This window comes from Fringilla coelebs (genome assembly GCF_963513975.1).
Source record: "Fringilla coelebs genome assembly, chromosome: 7".
In the NCBI taxonomy this organism is placed as follows: Eukaryota; Metazoa; Chordata; class Aves; order Passeriformes; family Fringillidae; genus Fringilla; species Fringilla coelebs.
Window position 1 is genome coordinate 18,138,086 of NC_140035.1, and position 18,859 is coordinate 18,156,944.

Genomic DNA, 18,859 nt, shown 5'->3' on the forward strand with positions numbered 1-18,859 from the left:
TGTCTTCAGATTCAAGTGGGTCATAAAAGTGCCGCCTAGTGAATTGTTAGTATTTTCCTTCCACATGCTTTGTGTGGCCTGACCTGCAGTGGCCTCATTTAAACTTCTGCAATCTGCCAAGACCACAGCTGGAGTTGGGGTTGCTGCAGCATACTTGTCCTTTCAATTCCTCTCCTCCTTTGCAGTAGTGCAAGTAAATACTTCTGCTACAGGAGGACGTGCTTGAGTAAGGAGTGGGAAACTTGAGAGATACGTAAGAGAGTTACCATAACCTCAAGAAAGGTAAAGGACTTTTAGACTTGAAGGGTGCAAAGCAAAGTGAATGAAAGCTGGGAATTTTTGTGCTTTACATGAGTGGAATTTTATATTAAGGACCATGCAGTTGTAACTGTATGACTACGCATAATACCTGGAGAAGATGGGTTGTGGAAAAGTTTTTGTTATTTGTGATAAAATTAAAATTATTTAGTGTTGGAGTTTTCAGCCTAAAGTTCAGTCAGGAATGCTGTACACAGACAACAGGAAGATGACCCTGTTTCAAATTAATGTAGGCTGACATAAAGAAGGAGAGTGTTGAGCTCTGGGAGAGTAAAGATGGAAAGAAATCTTACCTTTTTAATGGGGAATTAATTAGAGTGATCTGGCTAAATGGAAGAAAGGACTCCAGCTAGTACTTCCTTAAAGTGTCTAAGTCCTCATGTTAAATGAGAGTTGCTATCTGGATCTTAGTTTCCCAAGGGAAGCAGCTCTGTGTATGTTTTCAGTGCTGTGGAGCAGTGTGGGAGCAGTGGTGAGCTGCAGAGAACAATTGGTCTGCTTTGTACTCCATCTTCAGATGAAGCATTTCCTTCACTCTGCTGTTTGTTCCTAATGATTTGGGAACAGAAAAAAGCAGTGACCTAGAAAATATAGGATATCGTTTTACTGTAAAATATTTACAATCTCTAGCTTCAGCTAGAAAAATTCTGCAGAATGTGGATCGGGAACAGCCAAGCCAGTAAACAGCATTTTCAGTTACGTATTTTAATCTGAAGCAAAACAAAGAGCTTTTATATTCTTGTATATATGAACAGTATGAAAAATATAAATAAAATTGTTGGAACAAGAAGTATAGGCTCCCAAAATCACTTTGAGAATTTACTACCCAGCCAACAAATTGCTCCGCCTGTTTCAATTAACAGCATAAATCACCTAACTAAAAAAACATTGCATGCTCTGGACAAGTATTCTGGGCTTAACTAAACAATGGGGACTTTGTATTTTAGTTACCTACTAAGTTTAATGACTTATTTTTCATTACATGAAGACATACAAGGTGCCAATGTCAGAGTGTAGTGAACTCAGATCACAGTATGAAAATAGGCAAATTGTGCTAAATCTAGGAACTGAGAGTTTCCCTATAGGACTGCCCAATGGAGGCCAAGTACCCCTTACAGGTATTTCCACTCAGTGTATATTTCCATGTATATGGGCAGCAAGCTGGATATTGCTATCATGTCCCCATGTGGAACTCTTGAAATTCTGCAGTGTGAGAGGAACCTAGAAGGCTTGGTAGTGGATGCAGGTAATTTAAATACTGCTTCTGCCTATTGCACAACCTGCAAACACCAGGTAATTTATTCTTATTCTTTGGTAAAAAAAGACAAAAAATATGCTAAATGGAGCAGTTATAGATTTTAAGGCTAAAACATATAACTGAAAATACACTTTAAATTAGATTATGAAGATAACAGTAAAATAAAAATCATCGCCTGTCCTAATTTCGGAACAAACTCTGCAACACATGAATTAAGGATGTGCCTGGTGCAGATGGGAGATGTTAGTAACATCCTTTCTACACAGCACACATTCATGGAAGTAGCATATGCTCTGCCACTTTTGTCTCGTCACTTTCAGAGTTTGAAAAGAATGTGCTGTTCCCTGGACTTGCACAAGCAAAATCCCATCCAAAGAATAAATTATACCTATGATACGTGTCCCACATATTAGGATCTGACTGTATCAATTAAAAGTACTGTCCCTTTGACCATCTGTATATTTTTGTGTTTATGTATTTCCTTTAATGTTTCTTAGCAGAGAGAGACAATTTATACAACTTTTGCATTGCATGCTTTCACACACTTCTCAGATCTTTCTCTGCATATTTGCATGAAGAGGTAAGATAAGGCCTTTGATATTCTGTTGAGATAAAATCTGTTATTTTTTTCTGGGTCAATCAATTTCCTTCTTTAGATCAGAGCTGGGATCTCTGAAGTGCATACCAGGAGTGAGCTTCCTGCAGTCATAAAATTAGACCTATCACTGTCATCCCCCTGTAACAGCAACAAGATGAAAAATTGAAAACGTGTAAATTTTTGTGGCTGTTCAAGTCAGTCAATCAGGTCTAAATCTCTGGGAAAAAAGTTCGTAATACAACTTACAGTGTTTGTGTCACATAATTTAAAAACCTGCGCATGTTATCTTTGAATATAGTTGCTGTTATATGATATGTTGTTAAACTGCTTCTTTTGGTTTGCTGGATGTGATATCACTGCATTAGACTGAGGGAAAAAATGGCATGACCCACTTTGATTTAGATGACCAGTTTCACTCATTAAGACTGTACTTTGCTTATTTTGCTGTAAGCATGTACATGGGGCTATGCCTTCTGAAAGCAAACCAAACACTTCTATATCAGGAAAATGGTGAGGAAAAGTGTTTGTGATCCATGTACACATGTAGGGTTTTAGAATAAAGCTTAAATATCCCTGTGATGCTGAAATTCCTGTTATAGAAAAAAGTAGTAATGCTATGTAAGGTTTGGTAAGTGCTTTTTATATTTTTATGTGTGTTTCCTGTAAAAACAATGAATACTTTTAGGGGTGATAGTGTTTTCCCTATTACTCCTTAATGTAGGTTATGAGAAAAAAAAAACATTAAGTGGCTTTTATTATACAGGAAATGTACTTGAAGTGTGGAATGCTTGGGAACGAATGCCTGCTTTACTGCTATAAATTGTTCATGATATGTCTTTTCATATATGCATCAAACATAGCACTTGCTGCAGAGATGCATGTGATTTGTCTTTTCTCCTGAGAGATGGTAATTGGCTTCAGTTTACTTAGGCTACTGCAGTACAATTTATTCTCTTAGCTTAGCCAAGCCTCATGTTGCAGTATGTTTTCTTCTATGAGGGTGAGGTATTTAATTTGTGAAGTGGTGCAGAGTATGTGTTACATTACAAAGATGAAGCACATCCCTGCTCTGTGGTGTTTAGTGGAAACAGATCACAGCACTTCACCATTCTCCTTTACCTTATCTTGTCTTATTATTAAATTGTATGTGAATTAATCATGATCATTTAGAAAACATCCATTGTAACAAGCACAGTAATTTGAACACATGGCTAATGAACTCTGCTTGCTATTTGCTTTGTCTGCTTATAATTAAGTATTTCTGTGGTTTGGAGCGTCACTCTCATGGTGCTATTTGTCTTATCCAAGGCTTGCCTTTTTCTAGATAGCCAAACATTTTCAAAATGGCAAAATTAAAAAATAATACAAACTTATTTTAAGCATAAGATTTTGTTGTTAGTCCAGTAATCTTTGGTGCTCAGATTTCTTTATGTTTTTTTCTATTTTATCTATCTAGTTGAAAAACTAAAGAGATGAACATAAAAATCACAACAAATGGCACTTCAAGAGAATTAAACTCTGAAATGAAAAAATCTCCACACAATTGTGACATTCAGTGTAGCAATAATAGTAATGTATTGTGTCAGTCATATACTACTGATGAACTCTCTGGGCAAGGACTTTCCTGATTTTTTAATTCTTATCCTTCCAAATGATTTAATTTTTAAAAAAATTAAATTACAGTAAATTACAGCAATTTATAATGGACTAAGAAGTCCTGAGTACTCACCATTTCCTTTAATGCATTAATGAATTTCACAGTAAATACATTTGACTATTCAGGATCCTAACTTCCCATAATGGCAGTCCTGCTTGTCTTTATTATGGCCAGTCTGCTTCTTGGAGGAAACAGTTGGGGTTTTTTCCCACCACACACTGGTCTTTCCTCCTTTGTTAAAATTACTTCAGTGCTGAATTAGCTCCAGTTAATTCTGCAAGCTCGTTACTCTTTTATGACTGTGCACATGGTAGTACTGCTGCATTAGCTCATGTGAGGCACTGGGACTTCTGGGAACACTTGCATGGGAACAGCATTAAGCTGTGCTGCCCTATGAATTAATTTGTAATGTACTGAACAGAAATATGTCTCCTTTCTGGGCATTCATGCGGAAATTTTTTCATCTGAAAACTCATTAAGGAAAAGTACCAAGTAATGAACTTATACTAGGAGAGTGACTTAGCTCTACTGTCAGCATTACTAATGCTCTCTTTTTGGCAATACGTGACAGATAAGAAGTTGAATACAGAGTGGAATGCATTTTGTCTGTGGTTGGACATGTTGAAAATTCGCCTGGGCATGGATCAATATAGTCATACAGTGAGTTAGGAACTAATAAAATAAGGAATCCTACTTTGCTGAATGGAAACAAAGGAGGATTAACAGTAGGGAAGGACTACAAGTGCAATATGTAGAAATATAAAACTATGCTCGTCTGCAATAGCCATCACTACTGGCTTGCCTAGTAGCATGTGGAGAGTTCTTTCAAGTGTCATTTCCATTCAAATGCATTGAAAGCATAGGAGTAGAGTAATGTAAGGTTTAAATTATACAAATTCAACTCATTTCTGTGTGATAAGGAATAGGTAGGAGGGAAGAAATTGTTTGCAGAAGCAGCGAAGGGTAATTAGGAGGACATACATGCCCTCAAAGTGAGCCTATTTACAGACCAGGTTGGACCAGGACCCTCAGCCATTTCTGCTAGTCCACGCCAAAAGCATTTTCAGTGTTTTTGCACGTACAGTGCTTGGTAGTAGATAGATGCAATAACTTCAGTTTTACAGAGTACTGTAAGAGATTCTAGGTTCCTGAAAATGAATTATTAACTTTCATTCCTCATCAGAACACTTGTCATCCTGTTCACAGAGCAAAAATTCTGCAGATTTTAGGTGCTGGTTTGAATAGGTAATATGAAAAGATAACAGTAAAATGAAATTGTTAGATTGAAGTTAGGAACCATAGAAGCAGAAGAGTTCCAAAAGTCTCTGGAAGTAAATTGAATAATTTATAAGGCTGGATGAGTTAGTCAGAGGAGCAGTGGAATAAATAATGTACATAACTTTGACTTCAAGGATGTACATATTGACATCAACACAAGTTAGAGGATTCTCTCATTTAGGCTTGCTGGTCAGGTGCTTGTAGGTATGACCAGACAGCTAGGGAAGGCCATGTCTTGAGCTTCAACCCTGTATTCTAAAAGGGCCAGAGGCCATCTCCAGGATGGGTATGCTCATAAGGGTATGAGCAGGCTAAACAATTCTGCATGTTCTTAATAAGGTATTTTTCTGGTGTAGGGAAAGCCATGGATATAAGCACACAGCTGGATAAGCACACCATGTGATCTCACACATGACTCACACATTGGGTGCAAAGCATTGTAATAAATGCGATGACATAAGGTTGGTGATCTGTTGCTAGTGGGGTTTCACAGGGCTCCATCTTAGGCCCCGGTCTCTTCAGCATCTTCATGAAGGACTTGGATACAGGACTGGAAGAGATATTAAGCAAGTTCACAGATGATATTAAGCAAGTTCACAAAACTGGGAGGACCTCTTGACTCCCTTGAAGGCAGGAAGACCCTGCAGAGATACCTCAACAAATTAGAGGACCGGGCAATCACCAACTGTATAAAGTTCAGCAAGCAGAAGTGCTGGATTCTGCACCTGAGATTGGGCAACTCTGGATGTACAAACAGACTAGGGAATGAGGTGCTGGAGAGCAGTGCCACAGAGAGGGACCTGGGGGTCCTGGTCACTGGTGAATCATCAGTGCCCTGGCAGCCAGGAGGGTCAGGTGTGTCCTGGGAGCATCAGGCACACCATCGCTAGCTGGGCAAAGGAGGGATTGTCCTGCTCTGCTCTGCTCTGCTCTGCACTGGGTCAGCCTCACTTTGAATATCATGTGCAGTTTTGGTCACTGCAAGAAAGATCTGATGCTATTGGAAAGTGTCCAAAGGGGGGCAATGGAGATGGTGAAGGGCCTTGAGGAGAAGCCATATGAAGCATGACTGAGGGCACTTGGTTAGGCCTGGAGGAGACTGAGGGGAGACCTCATTGCAGTTAGAACTTCCTTTTGAGGGGAAGAGGAGGGGCAGCACTGATCTCTTCCCTGTTGTGACTGGTGACGGGACCTGAAGGAATGGCCTGAAGTTGTGTCAGGGAGGTTTACGTGGATATTAGAAAAAGGCTCTTCACTCAGAGGGTGGTTGGGCACTGGAATAGTTCATCAAGGAAGTGGTCACAGCACCAAGTCTGAGTTCAAGAAGATTTGGACAATGCTTTTGGGCAGGAGTTGGACTCAATGATCCTTATGGGTCTCTTTCAACTCAGCTTTTTCTGTGAACCAGTGAAGTATGGCTTTCTTATTGCATGCTCGTCCAACTCGGAGACAGCTGCAACAACTGCTGATGCTCAGTGAATTAGAGATTTTGGTAGACTTTAGTGTTACAATGTTCCATCAGTTATTTCATGGTATTTCATATGAAAAATTTAATATTTAGCCAAAATATGTTCAATATGGTATAATATCTACAGAATAAGGAACACTGAAAACATGCCAGTGAGAAAACTCCAGGAATATTCTACTTACTGTTAATTTTGAAGTATAATAATAAATTTTAAATTAGATAATATGATAATGTGGTATTTCAATGTCCTAAATCTTTCTGCCCTTGAACAGCTTGATGACATCCATATTAAGTCAAACTGTGTTATCATTTACCATCCAGATCCTTTGGTTATGAACACTGCTTGTCACAGCTCAGCATGAGTGGTGTCCCTTACTTGTAAGATCAGATGAGATGGCATTTATTAATTTTGAGAATTACTGGAATAAACAAGAATCACTAGTCAACTAAAACCAACTTTTATCTGTTTGCAATGAGTCCCTTGGCTAAATGTTAAATGGGACCAAACAAAAAAACTTCATTGGAAAGTTTGTTTGCATATTTACAACTCATAAAACATGGGCAGCTTTGGTAGCAGTAGTGAGCAGTGCCTTTATGGCTGAGAAGGGCTTTTGAGGGTTGAGAGACATTTTGGGGGTAGAATTGTGTAGGTGTCCTGTTTTATTCCCAGACAATATGCTGATAACAAAGAAGTAAAAAGAAATGCAGTTTGATCAAAATTCTCAGATTTTTTTTAGAATTATTTTACATGGAAGTTAAAATATGAAGAAGGTGTTTAGCTCTAGGGAAAAAGAAAGCAATTCTTATTCACACCAAAGTCAGTTTTAGCTCGCTTTAACCAACAGAAGGTCAGAGACAAAGCAAAATAAACATAAGTTAAAAAAAAAGAAATCTTTATTTTTTTGGCTCATATGTAATATTGTTTGCGTTGTTTATGATAATAACAATTTCTTGCATGCATTTCACCAACACATTACAAGTCAAAAGCATTTGTAAAAGAAAGATTCTACATTTAATGTTAGCTGTGTATGAAACACAAAATGTCCTGATGTCCTTGATTATACAAATGTGCCATTTTTTTTCTTGGGAAATATTTTATTTGTACAAGCCTAGTGTGATTCAAAAAAGAATAAAAGTAGACTATGTAAACAGACACTGCAAGATAGCAAGGATTTAATCAACTATGAGACTATCTTGGAACTTCTGATGCAAATAGTGCTAGAAATTCGCACAATCCCCTAATGCTTTCCTTGCTATGTCCTGTAACTATTTGGAAACAAGCTGGGTTCCAGATTTACACAATTTACTTCACATTGGAATATATGCAAATATATTATTAAAACAAGATAGTCTACAAATACTCACTTTTTTTCCCATAGTGTGATGATGCCAGTTTGGAATTACTGTGGTTAGAAAATGAGCCAAGTGAATGAGGAAAGAAATATAAGAAACAGTGATCTAAACTTGAAGACACTTTTCTTATATACAGAACTGTTGCCAAATGGTATTTCTTTACATTATTTATATATGTTAACCACATTGTCAACAGGTTTAACAGTTTGCAATATGGCCTGTACAGTCTGATTCTACACAACATAGCAGCCACTTCAAATTTAAAATGCAAAACTAAAAAAGCTCATAAATAGCTGCAAACTATTGCTTAATGATTTGAAAGAATGAGGTCTGGTTGGACAACTTGATTCACTTCATCACTGACACATGGCTTCCTATAGTGGAGACTGTGGACAGTGAAGGAGCAAGGTACAGCAGCAACAGCATTGACATGCATCAGTGATTCTCTCCTATCCATGAGACAGAATACAACATATCCTGTTGAGCTCTTGCAAATTAACCATACTGTGGTACATATCTGATGCAATTCAATGCAGCAAAGCCATTTAATTCTATGTTCAAATATGCACATCAGTATACTGTTAATATATACATGGAAAAGGGTATTTAATGGATTCACTGCATGTTGGAGATAATGAGAGAAGACAGTAACCAAAGAACAACCCAGAAAAAAAAAAGAGCTGTCAAAAACAAAACAAAAGGACTCCCAGATATATTTTGGTGAAGCTATTTTTCCAGTGCAGAAACTGCACAATATTTTTTGAACTGTAAATATTTTAACATAAACAAAAACTTATTCATGTTTAGTCATTCACATAAAAATAAGTCATTGCAGATTCCTGTAAATTAGAGGAGACTCTCCAGGCACATTAATTTGGATGCACATAGTCTGGATGCAGCCATACAATTAGTTAGAATACTTCAAATTTAAGAGCAACCCTGAAACATGGAAGTTCTTAAAATCTTCAGCTTTGTGCAATGTCATATTTTTATTTATGCATGATTGACAAGTGCAGCATGTCTATGCAAATCACTCCTATCTGTACATTATAGAGAATCTGAGAGTAGAACTCCTGGTCCTCATACCTCTTTCCCCAACATAAAACCTATTACAAAAATAGTCACATGTAATAGTAAACAACCTGTGAATTAAAAAAAGATAAATACACTAATACAGTTTTTGTAAAAATATGACAAATGTGGCAGTTGCATTACAAACAGTGAAGAGAATTACTGTTCTACGTGTGGTGGAAATAAAGTATCTTTTTGCACTCATTTCATGCTCCATCTTCTCTATGGAACCACCTTTTCCCTTATTCTTAGCAGTGTCAGCTGTAGTGAAAACAGTAACCTCTTGTCAAGTTTTTTACCCTGATTAACAGAGCCACAGTCTGATGATGGAGGTTCACTGTTTTGTTATAGGCACTGACCTTAAGTATATATTTAATGTATATATACGCACACACGCGCGCGCACACGCACACACACACATATGTGTAAAAACTGTCAGTTTGGCATAAATCTCCGGCAGGAGTCCAGTTGATGATTCATTCTCAAAGACTGTAAACAAGTTGTCCCATTAACAAAATTCTTAGATCGTTATTTTTTATTTTCCCTGATGTCTTTACCTTTGTAGTTCTTTTCTGCTTTATCTTTTTCATATTTTTCTTTGTCTGGCTTTGTTACACTGTCATAAGAGGGTGGGGAAGTTGTAGAAGAGCTCTCATCTGTTTTTTCTGGGGTGGAGTTTCCTTTTAGTTTATCAATAATTATCTCTTTTATAATGTGTCCATCTCCTTCTTTGTTTTTATTTCTATTATACATACTAGACACCTGTTTAACTTTTAGCCTTAAGAGGTGACGTCTGTAAGCACGCTGAATGATGACAGCAGACACTTCCTCCTGCTTTCGTTTCAGTGTGGTTGTAATTGGTTCATAGGAGACTTTAGAAGGATTGGCTGCCATAAACCGATCTTCCATCTGTATTCTGAGGGCGTCCATCTCCCCACTTTCCCCCAAAACACGCTTTGTGAAAGCAAACAAGATGTCAAGGCAGTGAATCCTGTCACCGCTCACCATGGGCAGATCCATTGCAATAAGCTGGACCTTGTTGGGTTTTGCTATGAGAAGAGGTGGATCTAATGAAGCTGCAAAATCTGATAATTTGCTATATTCTATGAATTGTGTTGCATCGGGATCAAACTTCTCCCAGACTTCATAGAACATCTCAAAGTCATCCTCGCTCAAGGGTTCAGCACTTTCTTCAGTAGCAACACTGAAGTTCTCCAAAATCACAGCAATGTACATGTTCACCACTACCAGAAAGGATATGATAATGTAGCTGACAAAGAAGAAAATCCCAACAGAAGGGTTGCCACAGTCACCTTTCACAGAGCTCCCCGGGTGATCTTTATGGGGGTCACAGTCTGGCTCGCCACTGTTGAGAATTGGGGCGAGCAAACCGTCCCAGCCAGCGGACGTGGTGATCTGGAACAGGCAGATCATGCTGTTGCCAAATGTTTCAAAGTTGAACATGTCATCGATCCCAACTTCCCTCTTGACATAGGCAAAGTTGGACATGCCAAATATGGCATAGATGAACATGACCAGGAAGAGCAGCAGCCCAATGTTGAACAAAGCAGGAAGAGACATCATCAAAGCAAAAAGCAGAGTGCGGATTCCCTTAGCGCCTTTAATGAGGCGCAGGATTCGACCGATTCTGGCAAGTCGGATGACTCTGAATAATGTGGGAGATACAAAGTACTTCTCAATCATCTCAGCCAAAAACATACCTAGGAGAAAAAAGGGAATAATTAAAATAAAATTTTAAATTAATTAATACCTATAGAAAGATTGAGTTATTGCTATCTCCAATATAATCAGTGTAGGGATTCTATGCTATAGGAAAAAATTATACAAGTTACTACATTTTATTGAAAGCTGTTAATAAGGTGAAAGCATCTCGTGTTATGCTGAAATGCTATCCTAGAGAAGGTAAATAAGTAAAGACTGATTATAGCAAGTAGGTAGTCCCTGTCTAAGCTTTCAGTAGTTCTTAAAATGATTGGGAAAGGGATGTTTATGTCTTAGATACAGCTAATTCTTGAAGCTGAGCCTATAAGCACTTTCTTTATAAAGGATGATATTGGCTTAATTTCTGCAACTCAGAGATTTCTTCAACAGATCTATGCTTTATCAGCACAATCTTTCTCAGATGTGTCACTCATTTTTACCTTGGACAGTCACTAGATTTTAACTGACAAATCTTATTTAGCAAAAGTCAAAAAATATCTCACCTATTTCACATAATTTTCAGTTTTAGTATTGAAAGTAAATCTGTGGTTAGTTTGCATATACCGCTAACCATTCCTCTTTATATTTGTACACATTAATCTAATGTGCCAAATAGTTCCACTATGTCTTTTGATATGGAAAATGACAGTGAATCTAATGGGAGAGATAAAAATCTTATATGCAACATTACATATATTGTATGCTGGATAATATGAAGATCTGAATCAACATGTAAGTCATAGGAAAAAAGAAATTCTACAATCAGTATTAACATACTTGAAACAAATGTTTCCTATTTGTTCCAGTAGTTCTTTCTTGAAAATTAGTTGCTCTTACCTACTATGGAGAGAATCACAACCACAAAATCAAAAATATTCCAGCCTATAGTGAAGTAGTAATGGCGAAGTGAAATCAATTTCAGGACAAATTCTCCAGTGAAAAGGACAATGAACACCAGGTTAATCCGGGATAAGATTGTTTCCATTTCTTTACTCTGATCATCTGTTTCTACCATCATTGTGACCATGTTAAGGCAGATGAGTATCATGATGCTGATGTCAAATACTTGTTTGGTTACAAAATCAAAGATCATGCCTTGGAATTTGTTCTGCAAACACAAAGATAGAATACAGTTTATACAGTGAAAATAATTTTCTTTTAAAATGCCAAATGAGAAAACAACTCCCTTCAAGATTTAGGAGTGCAAAGCAAGACTCATTCACAATAGAGGCAATAAGCCAAACACATGCTGATTTATAGCTCATCTTGCTAGAGTGAATCAAAAAGTTCACCACTGGCTGAAGAAGCAAGAAGGGAAAGGCTGCAATAATAAGAGTAATAACAATGACAGTTAATATTATTGGGGTAAATGGGTGGTGTGAATTGATAGCCAGCAAGAGTACCAGCTGGATAAATGCTAATTTTCTTATCTTTATTCTCAGATGGTTTTAGAATGCTAACCCTCTTTCTTCCTTAAACTAATTGTGCTTGGTGAGATCATTGGGCTGCTGAAGACGCATGTCTCAAACACACCATGACTGTAATATCCTAGTTTTTCTTTAGTACTTCGCTCAATGTTTTTTGCCATATGTCTCTCCTTAGAAAGTCTATTTTTAACCACTTGGTGCATAAGGTGCAACAAGTATTTTATTTTTTTAAACAGTGTAGGAGTTCAGTAAATAACAAGAGTAGTGTCTTATCTTAGAGACATATTTATCCTAGTCTATGCTTTACTCCCTAGGACATTCTTTTATTTGGTAAGATTTTCTGCATCTGTCCTTCCCAATAGGTTACCAGTGCCCCTTTCTGTCTTCAGCAGCAAGGGTCAGTGCATCCCCATTTCCTACAAATTCTCTGTGAGGAGAAAAAACAGAAAATGAAGTTTATCCCTGGTAACAAGAACCAATAAATGATCCAAACAATTATGGTTTTCCAGGACTTAGGCAGGGAATTTTGAAATTTATCGTTATTAAATTTAACAGTATTAAATACTTCAGTGTGTATGTTTTTAAACAATATATTAATGATCTGATGGATTCAAATAGGGACAATTTCTACCTTTACAAGAAAATAAATGGAAAAAATATTTTTTTTCCAGACCTATAACCTTATCTTGTGGACAAGACTATATTCCCAATATTAGGGGTGTAAAAATCAAAGCAATCATACCACTGGCCTCGGTATGGGTTTCTGTGGCTTTTTGGATCCCAGTTTCTTCATTGCATTGTAATATTTCTTCTGTTCTTCTGTCATAAATATATCCTGACCTCCAAAGTAAAGAAACAATATCAAAATTAATTAGTATTATGTCCACACATAAAACATTTATTTACAGTATGTCTCCCTGTAATATAATATTAAAATTATATTTAATTTATATAAAATGGAAGGGTTTTTTTCAGGTGTTTATATGGTGGGTGCTCATATACATTCCTAACACGCAGGAAAAACCCATTACTGGTGTCTTGTCAGCTTGGCAGTTGAGTTTTTCCAATGTCTTTATGCTCACTTTTGCTGAAATGGCTGAAAGCATTCTTGCTATACTGATGCTATTCAATAACTTGGTGATTAAGATATGTTTAGTGAATAGGAGCACGACTAGTGCCTTATATGGCCTATCTTCTGTATAGATTTTTAGGATTACAGCTAGACAAGTCTAAAAGAGGCATAACATTGAGGCAGAAGTTGTGTTAGGAGAGTGTATTAGTATCTAATCCGTGGGTTTTAACAGCAAAAAAACCCCCACCTTTGACATAAAATTAAGAAAATAATTCATGTCATGCCATAGCAAATTAAAACACCACTGGTAGGAACCTTGACAAACTCAAGTCAGCCTTTGTTTGCAGATGCAAATGCTGCCAGTCAGATGTGCAACTGTCTGACTGACTTCCAGTATGGGTGAATTGTGCTTATTGATGAATCTGCACTGAGTCAGATGGAAGCACAATGTCAATGTCACCATCTCCTAAATTGGCTACCACAGCCTGAAGCATCACAAAATTCATAGTAACTCCAGACATGTTCAGGAAGCTAAAGAATATTTGCACAAGGAAAAATTTCTGTAGTTCATAGTTTTCTTTTACCAGAGATTCTGTCTGGCATTGCTGGTTTTTAATTGGTGATTGAAAAAAAACAAATCATATGAAACTGCTTTTTCGCAGCACAGAAAAATTTAGAATAACCCTGGCATTCGAAAACTAAAAACTGTGAGGCTTCAAAATATTTTAAATGTGATTATTTGTATTTTTATATTTTAAAGTTCTTTAAAAGTGAACTGTATGCACTATCAATACAATTATTTTAATCATACAAGTAGGTCAAAAGTATACAGAAAGAAACCACCATTCCCTGTATATCTTTGCTTTATTACTGATAAAAAAATATAGATTGTATTTGTGTCTAATGAATTAATCTCATTCTCATGGAAGCGTTAGAAAAAAAAGCCCTTATGTACACATTTTTACTTATATCTACAAGCCTATTCATACCAGGTCTTTTTGACTTACTCTTAGCTTATTGTTTAATCAGTTTGCAGATCCGTTACTTACTGTATCAACACAATGCCATATTGTGTCTTCATTAAGCATCAAGAGTTTGTAAGAATAATTATAATGAATGTACCTTAATTTATCTTAATACTATAGAGTAAATTGAAAAAGAAATTATTTTATGCCAGATAATATTGCATCTAATCAAACCAATAATTCACATTCACTTTTCCCATCTTCATTTTTAACTGTATACTCAATTTGCAAATTATTGTGAACCAACTTTTCACTTCTCCAAATGCTAAAAATGCAAAGTTCAGAATCACATCCACAGATTTTAGTACAGATATTATTTATTATTTTTTAAGAGACACTTCATTTAAAGTCTTGAAATTACTTTTGATTTTTATTAGCCTTAGAGAAATAACTTTTTAATTCTTTATAGCTAGTAATTCATACCAATATGGAAATATTTTAAATACTTATCTTCTTTTTTTGTTGGTTGAAGTTGTCTATAATAACACCAATGAAAAGGTTCAAGGTAAAAAATGATCCAAATATTATAAAGATGACAAAATAGAGATACATATACAAGTTGTCCTCATACTTAGGTTGATCTTTTACCTACAAAATATAAAAAAAATTATTACCCATGAGAATATTAGATGTAAAAAACAATAAGTATAATTTAGAATTAGGTATATGCTATCTCAGATATAAAAGCTATGAACAGCACTAATTTATTAAAAAGATCCAACTTGTCCATTCCAATCAATATTTGGAGAACTGGAAGCTGACAGAATTATTGCTCATATGAAATTTTTAAGTAAATGTGCCCGCAGATATGTTTGTCTATGTACATATATAAAAATCCCTCATATAGAAGAAAGAAGAAATGTGGGATGTAAAACAGTCATTAATACTTAAAATTTTATTAGCAGAACTCTAAATATTTTATATTGTGTTCAGTATATAATCATGCAACAGAAACAATAAGTTTTACTATCGCCTAAATCTCCCTGGAACTCTTTTGGTCTTGCATGAGTGTTCTTTCATCCAGCTAGGAACAGCTGCTTTCAACAAATATTTAGTGAATATATGTTTTGTGAAATCCATTAAATTGAGGAAGTTTTGAAGGAAGATTTTGTTATTGTCTTGGTTTTTCTGGATGCCACATCCCAGCATCTGCACCTCTACAGAACAGCAAGCTTAAGCACAGAAATGCTAAAGATAATGAAACGGCATTTTACTCTGGATATCATTAACATGACCATTTGTGTAAGTTAAACAGAGTATTAGTTTTGTAGCCAAAATAAAATTTTAATCCCCAGAAAGCTTAAAAGGTGATCTTCAGCCTTAAAATCTAATTGCACTAAAATATCTAGGTAACATTGGTACTCAACCTAAGGAAACAACAAAATGCACAGTTACAAATTATAAAAACTGATTAATGCATTCCATATTTAATAACTACATAATATAATATTAAATTAATTCATACTTATGATTACCAAAATAATTTGTCAAAAACCTCTTCTTTGTTCTATTACACTAACTTTATCCTTCAAAAAAACCATCCACTTAAGTTAATTTAGTTTTTTTGGCTAAACAGAAGGAAGTGAGATTCCAGTAAAAATTCTGAGATTCAAAAAAATATATAGTGATGCTGATTATAATTCTTTGTTGTGTTTGTAGCTGTTTAAATTTTATACTCTTTATCAGAAAATAGTCAACAGATGACCTTTGAAAGATTTACACTTACGTCTCGTGAATCAACAGCAGCATACATAATATCCATCCATCCTTTGAAAGTAGCCTAGAAATAAAACAAAATTGTTCATCTTCCCCATAAAAAATTTTAATACATACAATAAATAAGTGATTTATTTATCTGGACCTCCACTTTTAATAAAATCACTTCTAAATTTTTGAACCATACTTGTCAACAACAGACATTATAAATATTTTTTCCAGTAATATTGGTTTTTTTGACACTTTTCTTTTTAGTTATTCAAATAATATTAAAAACCATCTCTGAAGATCTCAGCAAGTTGACAGTATGTTTGGAGCTGCAGATGTTTACTTTGCAGATGAAGAATGATAGATTTAGACAAACATTAATGCTGGAGATATGTAGGTAGGATCTACTAGAATCACTCATGGCCACGGGCATTTTTTAAAGTTTACAACATGAATTGATGGAATCAGTAATATAACTTCTGGACAGAAACTAACATGCATCTGAATGGGGTTTTTTCTGTGTCTAAACTGACCTGTTATTTTTAGAAATGTTTTAAACCCAAATAGCTAAAAGGAATAGACTGTTCAAAGTAAAAATATACATTGCTTCCTGAGAGATTTGTTTTACAGAAGACCAAAAACTGAACTGTGAAAGAGATGTAATTGATATCTTTCAAAATTTGGCTGAGCTCCTATAGGGACTTCTTTTCAAGTAAAGAGTAAAAAGATCTGCCATCATTACTCCAAGAAGTTTATTTTAATGCCTGCAGGATGTCCATTTTCGCAGGAGCACCAAAGTTGGTGTGACATGCTAGTTGAAAGTGTGAGTGTGGAACCATTAGCCAGGGTTTCCAAGCTTATTCACAATAAAGGAAAAAGAGCTAAACAGCCTGTGAAATGAGCAAAGACCATCACTCCTGAGGAGGTTCAGGAGAGGAACCATTCCAAGGACTATATTTCCATCTGTGCTTGCCAGAAGTGCCTTTGGTACTTTGGTTCAGCTGCCAGTTTTCACAGCAGAAAACTTGCACCATGGAAGCGTTCGTATCCTCCTGAATCTTGCAGTGCAATACCAGCTACTAAGAAGGTGTGCTTCAAGCCAGGCTTCACACGTCTTTCTGCTTTCTGGCAATGGCCAGCTATTTGGTGCACTTTGCATAGCAATACTAGGAAAGGTTCGGAGTTAGATAAAAGCAATAAATACAGAAGAGTGAAGGAATAATGTTAATGGAGGAAATAAAATGAAGATGTGACACAAAACATGCTCAAAGATCCCGTAATCTCTGGGGGGAAGTAAAGGTTAGAAGGAATATTTGAAAAGGAAAATTATGAAAAATCAGAACAAAAAAAAAATAAAAAAAAAAGAAAGAGTGAGAAGAAGAATGGAAGTTTCACAGTAGTGAAGTAGTTATTGAAGACCTAGACTGTCTGGATGTGTGACACAGATGACATTTATACACAGCTAAAGGAGAAGCAGTTTTCATTACACATCTTCAGAGGCAATGGTAGCAATGAGGTCTGAAGCCAAAGAATCAGTCATCATTCAGTACTACTACTCAGCACATTAGAGTCACATTGCTTTTACAGGCAAAACACTTTAATCTAGGTAGTTCATTTTGGAATTAAGGTCAGCTAGATATACTGACATGGTCTGAGATAGAAGGGACAAGCATATAATTCTTAGATAACTTTGAATATCAGAGCTGTAAAAATCTTTTCATTCAGCGAAGCTGTATGTTGAGTTATAGACAAGTGATTCTACAGAGTTCAATCACCTAAATGTAATTACATGCTTTCTTGCTTGTGTTGAATCAGATCCTAGCTTTGGAAGTTCCATTCTCAGCAAGGAACCTGTACAGAGCTAAGGTTTTTATTTCTTTGACACAAATAAAATACGCTCAGTACCTAGAGTAAAGACAGTTCTGAAGACAGTGCATAAGATAAGCAATTGAAGGAGAAATGAAATTTACAGATTTTGTATGAGTAGTAGTAATTAATGGAATAAAGATGCTATGCGATAACATCCAGTACTTCACAAGGATAATACTTATTTAAATTTATAAGTAACATAATACTTATTTAGTATAGTATAATGACTCTTCAGTAAGTATTAAGGAATATGATAGTTCTACACTGTGCACCACTAAAGAGTTTCTTTTATTTTCTACACTTACTATTTTCACATTATTATTATCATCATCCTGAGACTGTATTCCCTAGTCTTGGAAAGGAGAATTACTCTACTATCATTGAAAAAAATTACAAGAAACAATGTAATAGAGTTCCTTGAGCTGTACATTATAGCTATGGAGAAATTATTCCTCTGCTTTACAGTCTTAACTTGCCCATTTTTCCTAGATACCTTTAAAAAGAGCAAAAAGACAATATATACATTTACTTACTACTTGAAGCAGGGCAAGATATCCAGCTCCTACATTATCGAAGTTTACTTTCACATTCTTCCATCGGGCACTTTGATTGCTTTTAATGAGTTCCACACACTGAGTATAATTGTTGACATCACTGATATCAAACATCTCACCAGTTGTGGTGTTGACACAGTGATAGAATTTTCCAGCAAAAAGATTTACTCCCATGATGCTGAAGATTAGCCAGAATATAAGACATACCAGCAATACATTCATGATGGATGGGATTGCTCCTACAAGAGCATTTACAACCACCTAGTGTACAAATGAGACAAAATAGCCACTTAGCTTATGGAAAGAAAATCAAAAATACTTGAAAATACTTTAAAAATGTCAATGCAGTATTATTATGGGATGGACAGTTAAAATATTACAATAAAATTTGTGGGAGAAATTTTAATGAAGGTTTAATAAAATGCTAATGAGATTGGAAAAAGCAAGAAATAAAATGAGATGGAAACAAAGACAATGCAAAAGTC

General features: G+C 35.7%; 1 protein-coding gene across 11 annotated transcripts in view; it reads right to left on the minus strand.

Annotated features, from left to right (window-relative positions):
• Positions 1-9,529: 9,529 nt before the first annotated feature.
• The window catches only part of LOC311155931 (sodium channel protein type 2 subunit alpha), a gene marked incomplete at both ends in the record, with an annotated part of 50,647 nt that continues 41,317 nt past the window's right edge, over positions 9,530-18,859 (minus strand). For all 11 annotated transcript variants that reach the window (XM_084209422.1, XM_084209423.1, XM_084209430.1 and 8 more), the window contains 6 exons: positions 9,530-10,722; positions 11,561-11,831; positions 12,893-12,990; positions 14,694-14,835; positions 15,974-16,027; positions 18,354-18,635. In XM_084209422.1, the coding sequence (XP_084065548.1) occupies positions 9,530-10,722; positions 11,561-11,831; positions 12,893-12,990; positions 14,694-14,835; positions 15,974-16,027; positions 18,354-18,635 (2,040 nt within the window). The remainder of the gene's footprint in view (positions 10,723-11,560; positions 11,832-12,892; positions 12,991-14,693; positions 14,836-15,973; positions 16,028-18,353; positions 18,636-18,859) is intronic.